Consider the following 18,877-nt stretch of genomic DNA (forward strand, 5'->3'; position numbering starts at 1 on the left):
AAAACAAAACAAAAACCCCAAAGCAGGAACTGGGCATGACTGCCTCCGCCTTGAGGTCCAGAACTGGCTTACGCCCAGAATGGGTGGAGGACAGGGCCTGCGGGAGGGCGTGAGTCGGGGGCCGCGGGATGGGCGCAGCTGAAACAGGGCTCCCCCGCCCCAGCCCGCCCCCAGCCTCAGAAAATCACTCGGAGACAGCATTGATTGGCTTGAGCGTGTTGCTAACGGCATGTTGGTTTCGGGCTCAGCCACATCTCCAGACCCTCTTCCCCCTAACACCCCCTTGTGCCCGGGCAGCCCGGCCACCGCCCTGCTCAGCGGCCGGCCGGTCCCGTCAGCTCCGGTGGCCGCATCTGCTCACGGTGGGCCCGGTGTCGGCTACGCGTGCCGGCGCTGAGAGGACACACAGCTGCTGGTGTGGTGGGCAGCCGGGGGCTTCTCGAAAACGCTCCCTGAGCTGGCACTTGATCTTGGCGGACGGACGGAAGGCGGCGAGAGCCGGCACCACGCGGGGAGTGAAGGCAGCCAGGGCTGAGCTGCGGACAGACCAGAGAAGGCAGTCAGCGTGTGCAGGGAGGAGCAGGCGTTGGCCGCTGGCCCACAGAGACTTGGGGGGGGGAGGGCGCCTGCATGGCAGGTGGGCTGTCTGCTGGGGACTCCGGGCTCCAGAGTCGGGGGGTGGGGGAAAGACCAGGAGTGTAGTGACGTGTGCTGTGTTCCTGGCCACGGAGGGTCAGCCCTGCCCTGTTCCCTAGACCCGCTCCAGCTCTGCGGGATTCAGTGGCCTGAGACCCTCACCCCCACTGCACCTCCTCTCTTAAAACCGCCCGCCCCCTTCAGGATGCAAGTGCTCCTTGGCCAAGACACGGCCAGCCCTATTATCCCTCCGTCCTCTTCATCTTCCTGTGGGTGCTCGGTCCTCTCCAGGGTCCCCCTGTGCCTCTGGGGTGCAGCGATCTGGAGACACTGACCACACACAAGTCCAGAGGCATCTCAGGTCCCACCAGGCATCGCAGTGCCATCAGGTGACAAGGGCCATGGGGAACCCCATCAAAAAGCCATTCCCCCAATTGGCGAGCCCTGCATGCGTGTTCTGGGGGGCCCCGGAAACAGGAAGTTGGGAGAGGCTGGTGGGATGCTCCGGAGGCCCTGTGCTGGCCCCGCGTGCTCCTGCACATGGCCTCTCTCAGGCTGGGGGTGGGCGCTCGGCACGGGTGAGGCCAGTGCCAGCTTGGGGAGACTCGAAAGGTGGAATCGAGCCAAGTGAGCACATCGGCAACGCAAGCCAGTAGGTGACGTGGGTAGGGAAAAGGGTGTAGAACGGCACGTTTTATGAGTAGGGGTGCCAGCTCCATGCTGCCTCCCGATTTGGACCAGGAGCAGAGCCTGGTGCCAGGTCTTCTCTTCCGGGAAAGACGGACCCATTAGGTCGCCAACCCCTTAGATCTTCATGGCTTTGGGGAGGCTGGGGTGGGGTGGGGGGTGATGGCCACTCTGGCTGGGTGTCTTGAAAGAGCCCAGGGAATGGGTCTCAATCTGAGTTGCAAGGGCGCTTCTCCATGTCTCTGCCCTTCCGTATTTGAGTCCTGAACTACGGATGGGACGGAAGCGCCATAAGCTCTCCGGCATCTGTCCCGTTTCCCAGCACTATGCAAGCAGCCTGGTCAGTGGCAGGAGCAACTGGACCGGACCACACGGGGACCAAAGTTTGGCTCTGTGGCAGGTGGACCGCAGGGATGCACGGCGGGGAGAAGGGGCGGGACTCAGAGCTGGGAGCGGGAGAGTGTGAGGTCCAGCGGAGGTGGCCGGGCGGGTGCTGTGCCCTCTGGGTCTCCTGTCTGCAGGCCCTGGAAGCTCGTGCCTGCTTCACTGGGCATGGTGGCCCCTGAGGGAGTTGGGAGCAGTGACCCCATGACCTCGCTGGGACCAGGATTGGGGTCAGTCTCGGTGGAGCCTGCGGTGATGGTGCTCCCTGTGAGTGGCCTTGTTCCCAGGGCAGCTGCTCTGCATAGGCCCTTGCAGGCCCATCTGCTCTCCGGGTTTAGGGAGGGGAGCATGGGGAGGGAGGGAAGGTGGCATGGGTGTCACGCTGTGCTCCGGGCCACCCCTCTTTATCCTCTCTGCATTTGTGACCTCATCCAACACACTTTTGGACTATGCACGTATCACCAGGGCAAAGGAAACCCAGGGACTTTGTATCTAGAGTAATCAGGCACAGAACTGAAACACAAATTGCAGAAGCTCCCATCAAATGTTCCAGTGCGGAGGCCTGGCCCATTTCTCCAACACCTGGCACCTCGGGGCCCTGTCTGCCCACCTGCCCAGCCTTCCCCAGCCCCCCAGGCAGGCTCACCTGACTGGGTGGAGGAGACGGTTACCAGCGTGCTCAGCTGGAGCCCGCAGCCTGGGCGCCCCGTGAGCTGGATGTCCATTAGCAATATGAGGAAACTGATGAATTCCAGCCCGATGGCTCCCAGGGATACGCAGAGGATGTCTGAGGAGAGATCGGAGGAGCAGGAACCCTCAACCCAATAGGTAAGTGACCCTGAAGACCCCACACAGAGCCCCCTCAGAGGTGAAAGCCTGAGGAGGCAGAGCAGGAGAGGGGGCGTTGCTGGAACCGGCAGGGAACTTGGGGCCCAAGTGTGGGGCGCCCTGCTCTTCCTGTGCCGTCGCCTTGCTCATTACTTCATCTCTGCCCCTGTCACCTGGCTCTTTAGAAGACGTGAGGGAGGTGGGAGAAGAAACCAGGCAATGTTCACAAGCTCCCGCAGGGGGACAAGCCTTTCATGGACCTTTGCAGCAACCACTGCTGCCGCCCTTCCTTCCACCCTCCTTCCCCTTCATTTGACACAGAAAAGTGGAGAAAAAAACGGAAGCTTTTCCCACAGAGCCCTGAAAAACTGGATAGCAAGAGGGCTTCTCATCTGAGCTGGTGTGTGTGTGTGTGTGTGTGTGTGTGTGTGTGTGTGTGTGTGTGTGTGTGTGTGTGTGTGTCCCTATTGGTGAACTCTACCAGTTCCTGCTCTGTCTTTACTTCCTGCATGGGGACAAGGATACCCTGGAAAGAATTGGCTGTTCTTAGTGGGGGCGGGGCGTGCGTTGGAAGGAGGAGAAAGATAGATGATCACAGCAACATAGAACCAAGAGACCCAACTCAATGGCATAGACTTAGTTATCAAAGCCACATACTTGCCACGAGCCCTGAGGGAGGGTGGGGGAGGAAAGCCTTCTCCATCAACCGCTGCCCTCCAAATCGGAGAGGGGGGTGACGTGGGCCTTGCAACGCGGCATATTCCAGTAGTCCTTTCTCACCTCTCTTGGTTGGTGGTGTGAGTTCATTGGAATGTCGGTACCTCTGCCCTGAAACGGCACACAAGGGGCCAGGTCGCTCTGTTCTTGTCGACCGTTGGGTTTAAGAACTTTTCACTGTCAAGTTTCTTGCTCAAGGCCCGTCCACAGGCAGTTAGCAAATCCCATTATGAATCTTATATTATTGTTATTTGCATTAGTATTATTGCCACTCTGGGCAGCGCTTCAGGGGACCAGGTGGTTACCAGGGAGCAAATCAGAGGCTCCTTCATGCAAGGCCTGTGCTCCAGCCCCTGGGGCCACCTTCCCAGCCAAAGCATCTCTGAACGCGTGGATGGCCGCTTGGCAGAGGCCTTCACCGCCCCATCCCTTGGTCTGGTAAATGGTTTCCTGCCTGAGCCTAGAGCTTTGCTAAGTGGCACCATAACCACTTATTGTAAAATGTAAACACACGTTTGTCTTTCCCTTCCATCTCCTTTCTCCCTCCGCCCAAAGCAGGAGGCACATGGTACATTCTCCTGGGCTTCAGCACCTGTCTGCACAGGCCACCAGCACTCCAAGCAGGGAGGGGGTCTTTCTCCTGCATCCTGGGGTGCAGGGTGGGAGTACCACAAAACATGACTGGTAAGGGCTGCTCTGCCCAGGGAATTTCCACATTCTCAGCTGTGTGCAGGGGGCCTGGAACCCGTTCTGGGCATTGCTTTCACTGGGGTGCAGGCCTGATACTCAAGTGTTGGGCGGGGCGATGTGTTACCGGGGGCTTCTGGTGTCCCTTGTGCTTGGGAACCCCACAAGAGCATTCTTGGAAGTACCTGGGGACCTCCAGGCCACACCAGGGTCACCCCACTGCTGTGTGGGAACCACCACACCCACGCCAGACCCAGACTCAGGGACCGGAGCATGTCACACGTGGGCTCCAGCACTTGGTGCCATGTCCCCGGCCCTCCCCCATCTTTTACACCTCCCTCCCCCCTTCTTTTACACCATTAACCCTGATGCTTAAATTCAAATATCCTTTTTTTTTTTTTTTTTTTGCACAAAAGGCTCTAGACAAGGGCTTCATGAGAGATGGTCTGACCCTTTGATCTCACAAAAGGCCAAACCAGGGCCGCTGGAGAAGGCAAGTGGTGGAAGGCGACAGCGGCACAGATAGTGCTTTGGAAATAGACAGCGGCTTCTGTGCTTGTGCTCAGCAGCAGGTCCAAGGGGCCCCAACGGGCTCCTACAGCACAGGGCTGTGGACCTAACTCAGCCCTGTAAGAACATTTACAGCCAATCAGCCAATCCGCTGCGGAGCCCAGGGAAAAGCCAAAGGGCTTTGAGCTAGTTCCAGGGAGCCCCCTGGGAGAGGGGGCTTATGGGGTGGTTGGGTCTTTGGGGGGGAGAGGGGCAAAGGGAGTGTACAGTTCCAGCTAGCTGTTAGCTCTTTACCCGCATATGATCCCTTTGGGGAGGGAGGGGGGAACCAGGCAGCGGGGGTGAGGCGGCAACCTGGTTCTTCCAGGATTTCCTCACTGGATAGCCACAGGAAATTCCGGTGGGCGTGCTGGGCGAGCTGGGCATCCCCAGCCTCCCTGCGTTGCACCAGCGTCTGGGATGATGTGCCGAAGCGGCGGCCATCCAGGGGCATCTGCAGGCCATGGACCCGGGCTGCCACATCTTCCCCGCACAGGGGCTGGGGCACCTGCGGTGCGCCCACAAGCCCGAGCTGGCGGAGCAGGGGTGCTGCGGGGAGGCGTGATAGCAGGTGGACGATGGCAGATAGGAATGTTCGCCGGCCAGAGAGGGCCTTCGGGAGCTCCATCTGTAACAGACACAAGCGGGGGGCGGGGGGGGTTCGCCGTTACACGGGACCAAGCTGGGTGTGGCTCTGAGCACATCCTCCGCATCCCTGCCCCAGAGGCTTCAAGAAGGGCTAGAGCGGCCCTGCCCACCGGAAGTGGGCTGGGAAGGCCCGCCCACCGGAAGTGGGGCAGAAGGTCGCCCACCGGAAGTAGGCCTGGGTAGCTTCCGGTAGAACTTCCTGTTCTCTGCACTTCCCCAAGAGTGGGTCTCTCCTGTGTGTGTGTCCTTTCTTTCAGGACAACCGTTTGCGGGGAGGGGAGCCAGCCCCCCTCCATGATTCTCTCTCTGGAGGTGCCCAGCCCATTGGGGGGGGGGCCGCAACCCTAAAAGCTTCTGCAAGCAGCGGGTGGATGGTTGAGGGCGAGCACAGTGGTGCAGAGCCAACCGTGGAGGCCAGCACGAAGTGCTGCACCTGGGCATCGTTTCTGGCTCTGTCTCCTAGAGGCCAGGAGCAGGGGCAGGGGCAGTTTCGAGTGGGGTAGGCCCTGTCCCTCCCTGTATTGTGGATCCCTCTTGAGCTAGAGGGTATCTAAGGTAGAGCACGGTGGGGTGATGGGTCCCCGCTCGCCTCTACCGCCCCTGATCTCTGCGAGGTGGCCCAGGCACACTCGTGGGAGGACAATCAGAGCCTGTGACCACGCCTGGCTCACAGAGGGCTGGGGCGCTGGAGGGGTGTGGCCCCTCCACCCTGGCAGGAGCCCCTGATCTGTGTTGTTTCTAGTCCAAGAGGAAAAGTGGAAGTTTAGATGTTTTCCATTTAGCGGTGGTGCCCAGGAGCCCCCTTCAGTGTGTTTTAGGAAGAACAGCCCGTGGGGTCTGGCCCTCAGTGTGGTGGAGCTGTTGGCCCTGTGATGTTTAATACCTACGGAATGGGCAAGCAGCGCCAAGCTGCGTGTCTTAGCGTGAAGCCATCCGCAGCCTCCAGGGCGAGTGTACACAGCAGAGTGTACTGGGTCTGAATCTGCTTAGCCCAGAGAGGTGTAAGAAAATTAGCCCAGGCGATCTGGCCCTCTTGTTTTCTATACTTCACAGAGAACTTGAGCTTAGCGATATAACTTTTAAATAACAACTTGTTTAGAATTTCTAAGGACCACATCAGGGCTAACCATATAGAATGTACTCCTCCCCTCCCCAGGTGAATCCTAGGTAGATAAAAACCAACATTTAAGACATGTGAGTCTCTATAAGAATGGTCTGACTTGGTAAGGATTGAAAGTCATAGCATCTGGAAGAAGGAAAAATCTTAGCTGGCCAGCTAAGGGGCTTCTATATTGTCCCTGTCTCCCACAAAGAATGTTTTCATCTTGTTTTCAGTTATGAAAACCCTATTGATTTTTGTCACTGTTCTGTTACTGTGAATTATCTTTTCTATTTTTTATACATTACTTGAATAGATATTAGAATCCCAACTAAATCATCTCCATTAATCACGCTATATCCAATCACTCTTAATAAGCAAAAACAACTAAAATTTAGGCAATTCTAAACTCCCAACTTTATTTTCATGCTCTATTGGGCTTGGAAATCTGTCAATATCACTTAAGATTTGAACTCTATCCTCCGTCTATAATTTTCAAGTTATGTATGTGTACACGGGTTATTGAGGTAAGGCAACAAACACTACATCATTGGTTTTTGTGGCACCAAGTTGTCAATTAATTTAAGGAAGAGGAGATGTAAGAAAGAGTGAAAAAGCATTTGGCAAGAAGCTCACAGACTGAATCCGTGAACCTCCCTCAGGAACTGGCCCCAAGGGCCACATTCAAGTAATTTGAAAATATCAAGATAATTACCATCCACACTTATTGTGGCCCCCCTTTTCTTTTTGGCTTTTTGGGTCATACCCGGCATCACAAAGGGGTTAATCCTGACTCTGCACTCAGAAATTACTCCTAGCAGTGCTCGGGGGACCAGATGGGATCCTGGAGCTCAAACCCAAGTTGACCACAAGCAAGGCCAATTCCCTAACCACACTTTTGTTCCAGCCTCTTAACCATGCCTTTCACCACATTTCATTTCTCCCCATATAGATATCCCTTGAATTGTAAGAACAAACACAGTTTTTCCATGGTTGCCTTAGTGATCACTGAAGAAGTGGCCGCCACAAAAACAGTGGTGTGTTTGCCTTTGGTGACAAGCCCATGCCAAGCCAAGCTTACTCATCGAAAAGGAACCAAAGAGGCTTCCTCAAACTCAGGAGCCAGGTGGTTAGGATGGTCAGAGTTGCCATGATGTCACAAATTCTTCTCTCAAGTTATGTACAGAAAACTCAGAGTGAACCTACTCAGTAAGGACATTGAGAAGACAGGTAGCTCTCTTAAAAAAAAAACCAACTGTATGCAAAAAAGCTATGGAATGGGTTATCTGCATAAAAAAAATGGGTAGCTCTTTAGCTCAGCCATGTTGGCATATTGCAGCTCATCTCAAGAAACACAGATGGCCCCTGGGATCCAAATTCCTTTGGTTGAATATTGCAGGCAATATTAACTCCCCCCTCTCCCCCTTTGCTTTCTCCCCACGAAATGCTGCCTTGAACATTCTCACTGCAGCTGGGTGGAGGCAGGCTGGTTCCAGGTGGTGACACAGGAGTTTGCCAGGACCTGAATTCTTAGGAAAGCATTTCCTAGTGAGTGGTTGGGCATTCCTACTCCCTCTGGTGCCTTTCTCTGGGTAGTTGGTGCAGAATGGACCAGATTTGATTCTCCAGAAGGGGAAAAAAATTGTCAGAGTCACCACTACTACAAAAACCACTACTCCCTTGAGGTTTTCTACCCCTTCCATAAACTGGTCTATAAGATCATGGAGTCAGGGAATAGTACTCCCTTTTAAAAAGTGTTTTCTTTTCCATTTCAATTTTGAGAAAAGGGTTTCAAGAACTGTAGAAAGTAACCTGACCAATCAATTCCCGGGGGGTCGATTGCCCATCTTGCTGCCAGCCGCTGCCAAGTACAAGCGGTTCCTTGCACATCCTCTTGTTTGTGCCCTGGCAGTTTTCTATTCTACCCCGGTCTCCTCCTTATCCTTGAAACTTTGGAAAATGTGCGGATTCCTGGGCACCACCCTGAGACTCAGTAAGAGTTCTGGGCGAGGCCCAGGTCTAATTTTAGAAAGCTCTATATTCAGGGGAGCGCTTGGGTTTCTAGGACTGAGGAGCTGGGAAGCGAAGGGAAAGGCTGAACGGATGGAAAGGTACCAACGCAGGGAACTGAGGGACCCTTTTGCGGTCCAGCTGGCACGTTGCAGCAGGAACCCCTCGATGCCCGGCCCTATGCCCCCCCCCGCCCGCCCATACCTCCCTTGTGTTCCCCCCATTTTCGACGGGGTGTAGCCAATTGCGTCTAGTCCCAAGGCAAGCTCCGGAGCTGTGGCTTGCGCTACGCAGCTCTCCACCCATCCCCGTTCGAGGTGAGCAGCAAGCTTGCTGCCCACGTGCCGTCTGTCCGTGCAGGGCCACCCCGTTTCTTCGATGCATCTCCCTTCAAAAGGACGAGTAGAGGGGCTGGAGCAATAGCACAGCGGGTAGGGCGTTTGCCTTGCACATGGCCACCCGGGTTCGATTCCCAGTGTCCCATATAGTCCCCCGAGCACCGCCAGGAGTAATTCCTGAGTACAAAAGCCAGGAGTAACCTCTGAGCATCGCTGGGTGTGACCTAAAAAAGCAAAAACAACCCAAAAAACCAAAACAACACAAGGACGACTAGAGTCGAAGGGGGGCGCCCTTTCTCGCTCTTCGCCACCTCGCCGCTGGGGGGCGCGCGCCGCCCACGGTTTCCTCGGGGTCACGTGCTTCCCAGGCGCGGCGGCCGAGGGCGGAGGTGGAGGTGGCGGCTCCTCCCTTTCCCGACGGTTTTTTTTTTTTTTTCTTTCTTTCTTTTTCCCGTCCTGGGCCCTCGCCCCGTAGGCTGCTCGCTCCCGACCCCGCGTGTCACCGTCCTGGAATTCGGGGCTCGGGGTGCACTCTGGGGCCGCGCACCGCGCCCCGGGGCATTGGGCAGCGCCGTTCCCTCGAGCATCGCTGTGCGCCGGGTGCCTGCGCACTGACTCAGGCCCGGCCCCGGCCTCGGAAGCGCCGCTCCCCGGCCTCGGGAAAGCCAGCGAGCCGGCGTTTCCGGATGGCTTTGCTGCATTTTTCCCCACGCCACGGTGCCCTCGTGGCCTCCTTTCCACCCCGAGCTGTGAACAATTCCCTTCTCCTCTCTGCTGCCACCCTCTCCGCGTGCTTCTCACATCCCTGGGGCTTGAGTCACCCTTGGGCGTGGCCGCGCGCTCTCGGGTTTTTATTGCTTCGACTCATAAAACCGCACACCCCTCGCCTGCCTTACTAGCCTTCTCCTCGGAGAGCAGGGGCTGGACGGGAGGCCGCGGGACCCACTGAGAGCCAGGCGGAGCAAGCTTCGGCTTTTCCAGGCCCCTTATTTTCCCCGGCCCTTTCCAAGAGCGCATGCTTTTAATTTACATGTGTCATTTTATATGATTTTTTGTTACAGTGGAAAAGACCCTTTTAGAACCTCCCCGAAGCCTAAACAGATGCCTTTTGACTCTGGATTTTGTGAGCTGCTTGTTAACTGGCCAGTGTTCAGACCCAGCCCCCTCCTGGGGTCCTAACATCGAAATTTCTTTTTCTCCTTCCTTCCTTCCTTCCTTCCTTCCTTCCTTCCTTCCTTCCTTCCTTCCTTCCTTCCTTCCTTCCTTCCTTCCTTCCTTCCTTCCTTCCTTCCTTCCTTCCTTCCTTCTTTCCTTCCTTTCTTCCTTCCTTCCTTCCTTCCTTCCTTCCTTCCTTCCTTCCTTCCTTCCTTCCTTCCTTCCTTCCTTCCTTCCTTCCTTCCCTTTTTTTCCCTTTCCTTTCCTTTTTCTTTTCTTTCTTCTTTTTTTTAAGTTTTTGGCCTTAAAAATCATTGCACAGCATTGCACTCACTTCCTTTGATTGTGCTTTGGACTTGTTCTTATTTTCCCCCCTCTTTCCTCTCCTAGGCTAGAATAAAGCAATTGCTAGTCACGGCAACCCCAGTCTCATTCGCGGAGGCACAGAGGCTCAAAGAGGAGGCCACACTTCAAAACAGGACTTAACTTTGGCCTATTGGAGTTTCACCATGCGAGATGACACGCCCCACTTCACCATGCAACTCAGCATTTATGACATCACAATACCAAGTGTTGGGAGCTGCTCCTGTGTAGTAGGTCCTGGTCACTTTTCCCGACACTGCCACTGGGTGTTACAAAGGGAAGCAGTGATCTTGGACACCCACGCATACTTTGTGAACAGGATTTCAATTTATTGTTTTATGAGTCCACTGAGATTGCAGGCAATTAAAACAATGGCCCAGAAGTTTGAGTCAGACAAAACATGGCCTTAGGGCCAAAGTGCAGGGCTAAGTGATCTCCGGCCCCCCAATATGGCTGGGCCGTCTTTTCCCAAGAAAGGGTTCATTTGCTCTCCCTGCCGGGAATATTCCAGAAGCCACATTTTTGAGCTACAGCCTATGGACTGACCCTCCTTTCGGTGACTCAGGCAGGAGTGTAAAGGTTTCAGCGGCCTCTGGCTCTGGCCCAGAAGGCCCTGTTCTCTGTTCTGGCATTTTCTCTGTGCCTCTCCTGAAACTCTTCACATGCCTTGTGGTCATGCTCACTGGAAGCCGCTGGATATAGCAGCTGTTACAGGAAGCAGCCGTGTTTGAGTCATCCTGGATGCTCGGAGCCCAGCACTGTGTGACATCCTGGCGGGGGTGATCCAGGGCTATGGGGTAAAGGTGGCTCTGAACGCTTTGGGGCAAGCCTGTGGCAGAGATGAGCCAGGAGCAGCGTCCCCGGAGCCTCAGCAGAGATTCTAACAAAGAGGAGCCCAAGCCTGCCGGCGGCTTGTCCATGGGGCCATCACACCATCCCCGGCCCGTGGAAACAGTCTTGCTTTTTGATGAGCAAATTCAAAACTCATGAACGAGCTCTTAGCTCGTCTCCCAGAGGGGTGGGCTGCACACAGATGGGTCGCATCAGCACTGTGGTCGCCTTGATTAGAGCGGGGAGGCTGAGCCACCCTCAGGACCTGGGCTTCCAAACCTGCAGGGGCGTAGGGGGGCACCTCCAAGGTGCATCCAGGGCGCTCAGGTCGCCCCTGCACTTGGTTCTGGGTCACCCCCAACAGGAACAAGATTAACGTCTGCCCCGCTCCCAATATCAGAATGACTCTCCCTAATATGCGTTGGGGGTAGTTTTAGCAATACTTCTGTTCAGCAGAATGAGAAAAGCATGTTGTGTGAGTGTGTGTGGGGGGTGTGGGGGTGCTCCCTGGGGGGCGCCTTTCCCTTTCCGGTTCGGGACGGACCCCAGGGCTTTGGCAGTCCTTGGCAGCAGAGGAAGCGGCCTTTCTCCAGGCCCCGAGCAGCTGGAGTGCATCAGGGGGCAGCCACATCAGCACATCCTGTGGGGCAATCGCTCACGCGCGGGTGACAGAGCCCTCGGGGCTGGGGGGGCCTGGGGGGCCGTGGGGCGTGGCGGCGTGACCCCCTCCCCCGCCCGCCTCCCTACCCCCGCCCCCCCCCGCGCCCCTCTCGCGGTGAGTCACGCGGCCGCCCTGGGCTTTATGGCGCGCGGCGCGGTTGCCTAGCAACGGGCGCGCGTTGCCAGGGCGACGCGCAGGGCGTGGGCCGCATTGTTCCCCGGGCCCGGCCCGCGGCGCCGCCTTCCCCATCGGGCGGGGCGCCCCAGCCTTCCTGCCGGCGCCGAGAAGCCACAGTCCGAGACCCTCCCTTGTGACGAGGGGCCGGAGGGGCGGCAAGAGGACCGGGAGGACCGAGGTGGCGGTGGGACCGACACCCCCCCACCCCAGCCCGGCATTTCCGCGCCCCCTGCCCCCGCCCTGGGCTTCGGTTCCGGAGTAAGGGAGCCGGCTCTAGCTGCACCTCCTTTGCGGGGAGGGGTCTTAGTGGGCATTTGGGGGCTGCTGAGCCCTCGAAATACTGAGTTCTGGTCACTCCCCGCAGCCGGGGGGAGTCACCCAATCTCCCTGGACACTGGGGCCTCGGGACAAAAACAAGTACTGAAAACCCGGCAGGGCAGGGGGAGGGGGGAGGAGAGCAGCTGGCCGTGCGCCCCCCCCCACAAGCCTTGCTGGACTTTGTCCCTTTGAAACCGTAGAACCAGCCTGGAGGAGAGAGGGGTGGCGGGTGTCTGACCCTAGAGGTGACTTGCGCTGGGCCAGGGGTTAATAGTGTCCGTGCGCAAAACTCTGGGCACTGGGGCCCGAGTGACACGGCGGGTAGGGCACTCTCTGGCACCCCATACGGCCCCATTGGCCCACCGGGAGGGATCCTTGAGCCTTGCTGGGTGTTTGACGCCCCCGCAGCTCCCCCAACCAATAAATCTCCGGGGACTGCCCCTCCCTCCAATCTCATAAAAGTACGTGGCTGACCCGGGGGGCTCAGATGGAGACCACTGAGTCAGTATTTTAAACGTCACAGCTCTATATTGAGGAAGAGATCTCCGTGGGGTTTCTTTACAAACCAGTAGCTAAGATAAAATTTAAGCGCTGGCTGACTTTGGGGATCCGGATCTAATTGACCTCTGTGGAGCCTAAGGGTTCCCTTCCGGCTTCTGGGTTGGGGGTTGGGGAGCTGGTGGAGACGCTCAGGCACTCGCCCTGCTCTGGCCACAGACCCAGCCTTCCCTTCTGAGACCTCTCCCTTCCCAGTGAACCTGTGTGTGTGTGTGTGTGTGTGTGTGAGAGAGAGAGAGAGAGACAGAGACAGAGAGACAGAGAGACAGAGTGAAAGAGAGACAGAGGAGAGAGAGAAATATTTCTCTGGCTAATTGTAACTTTCAATTTTTTTTTTTTAAATACAGAGGAATAAAACATGTTTGCTTTTTCAGTGACTCACGTAGCTGGAAATTGGCAGTCCCAACTTTCTCGAATGGGACACAGATCACCCTGGTTATGCGTGTTATCCTAAACAAGTGGAATCTGTCTTACAGCCTGTTCGGGTCTTTGGGGCCTTTGGGGGCCCTGGAAAGATCTGTTCATGTTCTCCCAGATCCTCTGAGACAAGAAGAGTCTCCAGTCTTGCTCTTTCTCGTTCTAATAGGTTCAAGATTAGAGCCGGCGGTGGAGTGGGGGTGGGGTCACCATTCTGACTATCTGCTCTTCCCATCTCTAGACCCATACACGTTTCTATCACTTGCCACCATCACTGGAACTTTTACCAGGTGCTAGATTTTGGCGACTGGAATCCTAAAGGCGAAGAAAAATATTAGAGCTACAGTGTCCTAAAACTACTCTAGGTACAGAGTGGGAGTGGAAAAACAAGATGAAGACCCAAAAGATGATGAAATGGCTAGTGGGAGAAAGGGAAGAGGAGACCCAGGTAATGGATTTCCCAGGTTTATCAAAAACCGGAATGAGTCGTCTTTCCATTCCCTATAATCACGTCTCATGGGTGTCAGTAAATCCATTTCTTCCTGTAGACACTCTGGGGGATTAGCTCAGAGCTTTCTCAGGCTTCCTACCTCGGGTATGTAAGAGAGCTTAAATCGGTGTGTTTCCCTGACACAGGTGTTACAACCCCCACGGAAGGGTCTAAGGGGACTCTCTCCGTGAGATACTCAGGGCATTTCAGAAACCCGGGTACCTTACCTTCGGGGTGAGATAAACATCTTGAGGCAGTTGAGAGGTTTTGCTCATTCACTTCCCAGGCAAAGAGGTTGCTCTTTTCTGTCTTAATTGGTTGCGTGGAACGAAGATCTGGTGAGTAGATGAAATCAGTGACCCTCTTGCCAGCAGAGGGCTAAGGTGGTATGGCAGAGGGCTGGAGAGTCTGTGCAATATGTCCTGTTACCAAGGCCACTGCCCGGGCGGGGCTGGCTGACATGGGGGCTTTGCTCTGTGACATCACAGCGGAGGCAGGGACCTGTCCGGGGCCCCTCTCACTGCACCCCTACGTGGACAGGGATCATCCTAGAACACACAGCAGCCAGATGTCTGCTGAATTACCCTGAGCCTCCTGTGCTCAGGAATTAGCTGGGCATCTTAGGGACCCTGAAGACTGTGGAGGGCGTGTCTGTGTGTGTGTGTGTGTGTCTCGGGGGATGGGGCTCCCCAGGAGGTTGAATGGACTCCAGAGTTGAGACTGGATTTAGCCCAGGACTGACAAAGAGAAATCTAATATGAGACACTGACATAATTTGAAATGTTCTAGTAACCACTGGAAAAGACAAGAGACACTTGCCCCGTGGGGCCACAATTTTTTTTTTAATTTATTTTTGTTAAAACCGTGGTTGACAAAGTTGTTCACAAGAGTTGTTTCAGGCCTATAGCGTTCCAACACCATGAGCTTCTCCCCCCCAAAGGGAATGTTAATGCAGTACTGGCTGTGGTTAAAAGTGTGTCCTAGGCTGGAGTGATAGCACAGGTTTGGGCATTTGCCTTGCATGCGGCTGACCCAGGTTCAATTCCCAGCATCCCCTATGGTCGTCCGAGCCCCACCAGGAGTAATTCCTGAGTGCAGAGCCAGGAGTAACCCCTGTGCATTGCCGGGTGTGACCCAAAAAGCAAAAAAAAAAAAAAAAAAAAAAGTGTCCCTCCAAAGGACCCAAGATTTCCTACAGTGGAGAAGCCTCTTGCCCTGCACTCAGCTGACCCGGTTTCTATCCACAGCACAGCACGTGGTCCCCTGAGCAGGGCCAGCGGTGATCCCTGAGCACAAACAGTGTGCCCCCTCATCCCACAGCCCAAAGCCATAAAAGAGTGCTCCTCCTCAAGCCACCAAGTTGGGTTCATTGGGAAGAGTTTGGAAGACTTTCAAATTTGAAAATCAAGTTTGAAATGAAAGAAAACCAGAAGTTTGGTTTTCTAGATGTACTCACTGCACTTAAAGGGTCCAATAACCCCAGGAGGCTAGAAGAGATGGGCGGTACCCAGAGAACACAGCTCTAGAACATTCCTTGAGGGGGCAATGGTGAAATGATCATGTGGAAAGCACTAGTGTCTGGAGACCTAGGAGAGGCTGATGGGAGTCATTTGAGTGAGGACTCAGGATTGGGGAACTATGACGAGGCCCAGGGCCCTGCGGCTCCTCTGAAGAAAGGGGTGATAGTTCCCCCAACATTCTCTCGGAGTCTGGCTGCAGACTCTGTGCTGTGAGCAGGTGGCAGCTCTCCCCTGAGGTTTCACCTGGGTGCCCTCAGTAGAGTTCCTTCCTTTCCCTGGCCACCCACCTGCAGCCCATTGTACCTTCTGGGCACGGACTCCTGGTCTCAGTTCGGCAGAACCTCGTCATTCTAGTCCCCAGCGCGCTCCCTTCCCTCGGGGTTTGCTGAGAATGTCAGGTCTGGGCGTGCCAAAGGTGCTGCTTGCATGGCTTGTGGATGCCACAGGGACTGGAGTGTATCCATCAGTCCAGGGCCATGCTGAGCTTGAGAGCAGAATCCACTTCTTTCCTGCTATCCTGCCTAATAGAGCACTGTGGGCATCGCTGGTTCTGAATAAATCCTTGTTCGTTTACTTCAGGAGCTAAATGTACAAGCGAACATCAAATCTGAAAGGATAAACAACTCGAATGAAAGGAATAGCTCAGCTTGTGTCTTGCACACGTCACCTGGATGGACTGCTCTTCTCTCTCTTTCTCGAAATGATGAATGTAACATAACCTTGATGCAAGTACTGAGGGGCACTTGTCTGTTTGGGGGACAGAAGTAAGTCCTGGTGGTGGTCAGGACTTACTTCTAGCTCTGAGCTCCAGGAATCTCTCCTAGCAGGCTCAGGGGTACATATGGTGCCAGGGATCCAACCCAGGTTGGCCATAGGCAAGGCAGATGCCCTAACTCATTGTCCTATTGCTCTGGCCCATTAAAATTTATTAAAAAATTTAATTTTATAAAGTATCTCACAATATTTGATTACATTTGATATTCAAACACCAATCCCACCACCCAGGACTGGAGCGATAGCACAGCCGTAGGGCATTTGCCTTGCATGCAGCCAACCCATGTTCGATTCCTCCGCCCCTCTCGGAGAGCCCGGCAAGCTACCGAGAGTATTGTGCCCGCATGGCAGAGCCTGGCAAGCTACCCGTGGTGTATTGTATATGCCCAAAACAGTAACAATAAGTCTCACAGTGAGAGACGTTACTGGTGCCCGCTCGAGCAAATCGATGAGCAACGGGATGACAGTGACAGTGACAGTGAATCCCACCACCATTATACCTTCCCACCACCATATTTCAGATGTTTCCATCCTAACTCCAATCCCTGTCCTAAAGCAGAACCAAACTAATATATTTTGCATTATTTGTTATGAAAAACTAAGGGACATTTTTAAAGGGCAAAACGCTGATAAAGTTCATGTGGGCAAATAAAGGCATAAGACTGGCTAGGAAAGCACTGGGAAGAAAGAGCTTGGAGGGGACGAGCCCTAAGGGATATTACCGGGAATTACAAATTTCCTGTAATTAAAACAGTGGTTTTGGGGCCAGATAAGCTGACCAGTGAAACAGAGGAGAGTGTCTAGAAATAGGCACAGCAGCACGCAGACATTTTATAAATGCTACAGGCCAGGCCTTGTCCTGGAGGCAGAGGTGACCTTTGGAAACTGATGGTTTCGGGACAAACTGGATGGCTGTTTTAAGCTGAAAAGTGGAAAATCTGTCCACTTTCCAAAACGAATATAAGATAAACCCCAATGGACTCTATCTAAATATAAAAATTAAAATTATGAAATAGAAGAAATCAAGGGTAAATTTCTCTACCACTTGGAGGTAAAACAAAAGTTTTTAACTATAAAAAATCTGAACATTGGGTAAGGAAAGATCAATAGTTTGAACATTAAAATAGTTCTGCATGGCAAAAATGATCACACACAAAATCACAAATAGGGAGAAGATGTTTGTAATGCACGTGACAGATGAGAGACTAAGACTTTTTTTTTTTAATGTGTAAAAGCCACATGCAGAGATGCTCAAGGTTTACTTCTGGCTCTGTGCTCAGGATCACCAGTTGTGGGGCCAGGGAGTCAATACAAGTCTGCCTGCAAGACATGCATTAAACTCCGGTACTATCTCTTTGTCCAAAGATTAATTTAATTAAAAATTAAAGGTAAAACAATAAAAATTCTTATAGAAAAGTAGGTGACATTGAGGAACGGACAATTTACCAAAGAGATTTAAATGGCATAAAAACTGAAAAAATGTTAGATTAAGAACATTTGAAACTATGATGAGGTATCATTTCTCATCTGTTCATTGGCAACATTTTAAAAATTGAGAATATATTCTGTGGATTAGGCTTTAGGCAAAGGACTGGAGGCAATCCAGAATGGTACCACCCATATAAAGAAGAAGCTGGCAAGCTTGAACAAAACTACACGCACCTTTATCTCTTGACTGCAGAAATCCTATTTCTAGGAATTTGTCCTGCAAATGTGTCTCCAACAATATAAAAGTATATGTGCATAAAGCTACCTACAGCAGCATTATTCATAATGGTAAAATATTGGAAACACCCTAAAGCTTCAAGCATAAGAAATCGATTCAATAAAATATGGTGCATGCTGCACACAAGAGTACTATGTAGCTGAATTAGAAAAGCAAAAACAAAATACAAGCCCCCTCCTCCCCCCAATTTCTATGAACTGATATGAAGTGATTTCTAGGAAATGCAACTGAAAAAATAGAAAGTTCAAAAGAGGATAGCAGTAATTCTGTCTTTTGTGTAAGAATGGGAAATGAAACATACACATTTGTGCCCTTTGATACCAAAAGAAACACAGGAAAGATAAACGAGAAAACAATGAAGCTGATTACTCACTGGAGGGAATCCATCAGGAGGGAGGGACACTTTTCTGAGAATAATATTTTTATTTCACTGGGTCTTTGGAAGTATGCTAATGTTCTGCACATTCAAAATGAAATTAAATCAAGATGGGAAGGCAAAGGAAGCCAAAGACTGAAAATAAACAGAAAAGAAGGAATCCAACTGTATTTTGCATCTGTATAATGAGCACACTGAAGGGCAGGAAAGGAAGAGCAACTGCACCTAGCCCGAGAACACGGGCTTCCTCACTTCCCTCTGGAGTAAAGTCGGCGGAGGGAAGGTTGCACACAGCTCCAGATCTCTTGTTCGTGTTTATGCTCCTTCATCTTGTGCTAGTCCTGTCAAACTCCTTTGAAACGATTTTAGCTGTATGTGGCTTTGGGACAATGAGAAAACGTTAATGCTGTCGGCAGTTGGAATCCAAAAGGGCTTTACAATATGGGATGGAGGGACAGAGAGACACTACAGGGGTTAGCACACTTCCCTTGCATGTGACAAACTGGTTTGATCCCGGGACCTCATGTCCTCCCGGCACTGTAGGGAGCAGCTCCAGAGCAAGGAGCTGGGGGTAGCCCACAGGTGTGGCTCAACCTCCCTCCCCCGGCAAATCTATCTGTCTGAAGTGGGGGAAGGTAAAAAGGACCCTATAGGGGTGGCTTGGAATTAGAGGCATTAAGATGAACTTATGATTACATATACACACATATAAAACATGTACATAGAAGCATATATTTCCGTGCATGTATATAATTTTTAGTGTGTCATATGTGTATATGTATCTGTATCTCTGAGTAATGTCTAAATGCATATTACATTTATATGTACATGTGTTCATACATGTCTATTTTCCTAGCTTTGTCTGCAAAAAGGGCCTAGGATCAGACTCCCAAGTAGCAAACAAACACCTTGCACTCGACTCGGCTTC

General features: G+C 53.1%; 1 protein-coding gene across 1 annotated transcript; it reads right to left on the reverse strand.

Moving 5' to 3' along the window:
* Positions 1 to 334: 334 nt before the first annotated feature.
* On the reverse strand, positions 335 to 13,828 carry GSG1 (germ cell associated 1). The gene is made up of 6 exons (XM_055117982.1): positions 13,781 to 13,828; positions 4,804 to 5,116; positions 3,316 to 3,363; positions 2,354 to 2,494; positions 1,328 to 1,403; positions 335 to 536 (listed from the first exon to the last, which is right to left on the reverse strand). Exons 1-6 carry the CDS (start codon positions 13,826 to 13,828, stop codon positions 335 to 337), a joined length of 828 nt encoding a protein of 275 aa, XP_054973957.1.
* Positions 13,829 to 18,877: the final 5,049 nt, after the last annotated feature.

Source organism: Sorex araneus, chromosome 10 (assembly GCF_027595985.1).
Source record: "Sorex araneus isolate mSorAra2 chromosome 10, mSorAra2.pri, whole genome shotgun sequence".
NCBI classification, from domain to species: Eukaryota; Metazoa; Chordata; class Mammalia; order Eulipotyphla; family Soricidae; genus Sorex; species Sorex araneus.

Excerpts from the sequence above, each read along its gene's own strand:
- GSG1 (XM_055117982.1), bottom strand. The coding sequence starts at position 13,828 with ATGAGCAAAACCTCTCAACTGCCTCAAGATGTTTATCTCACCCCGAAG. Across the intron at positions 3,364-4,803 it reads GGAAATCCTGGAAGAACCAG|GGCAGAGGTACCGACATTCC; the intron begins GTTGCCGCCTCA and ends GTGCCGTTTCAG. Across the intron at positions 537-1,327 it reads GGCACCCCTACTCATAAAAC|CTCAGCCCTGGCTGCCTTCA; the intron begins GTGCCGTTCTAC and ends GTCTGTCCGCAG.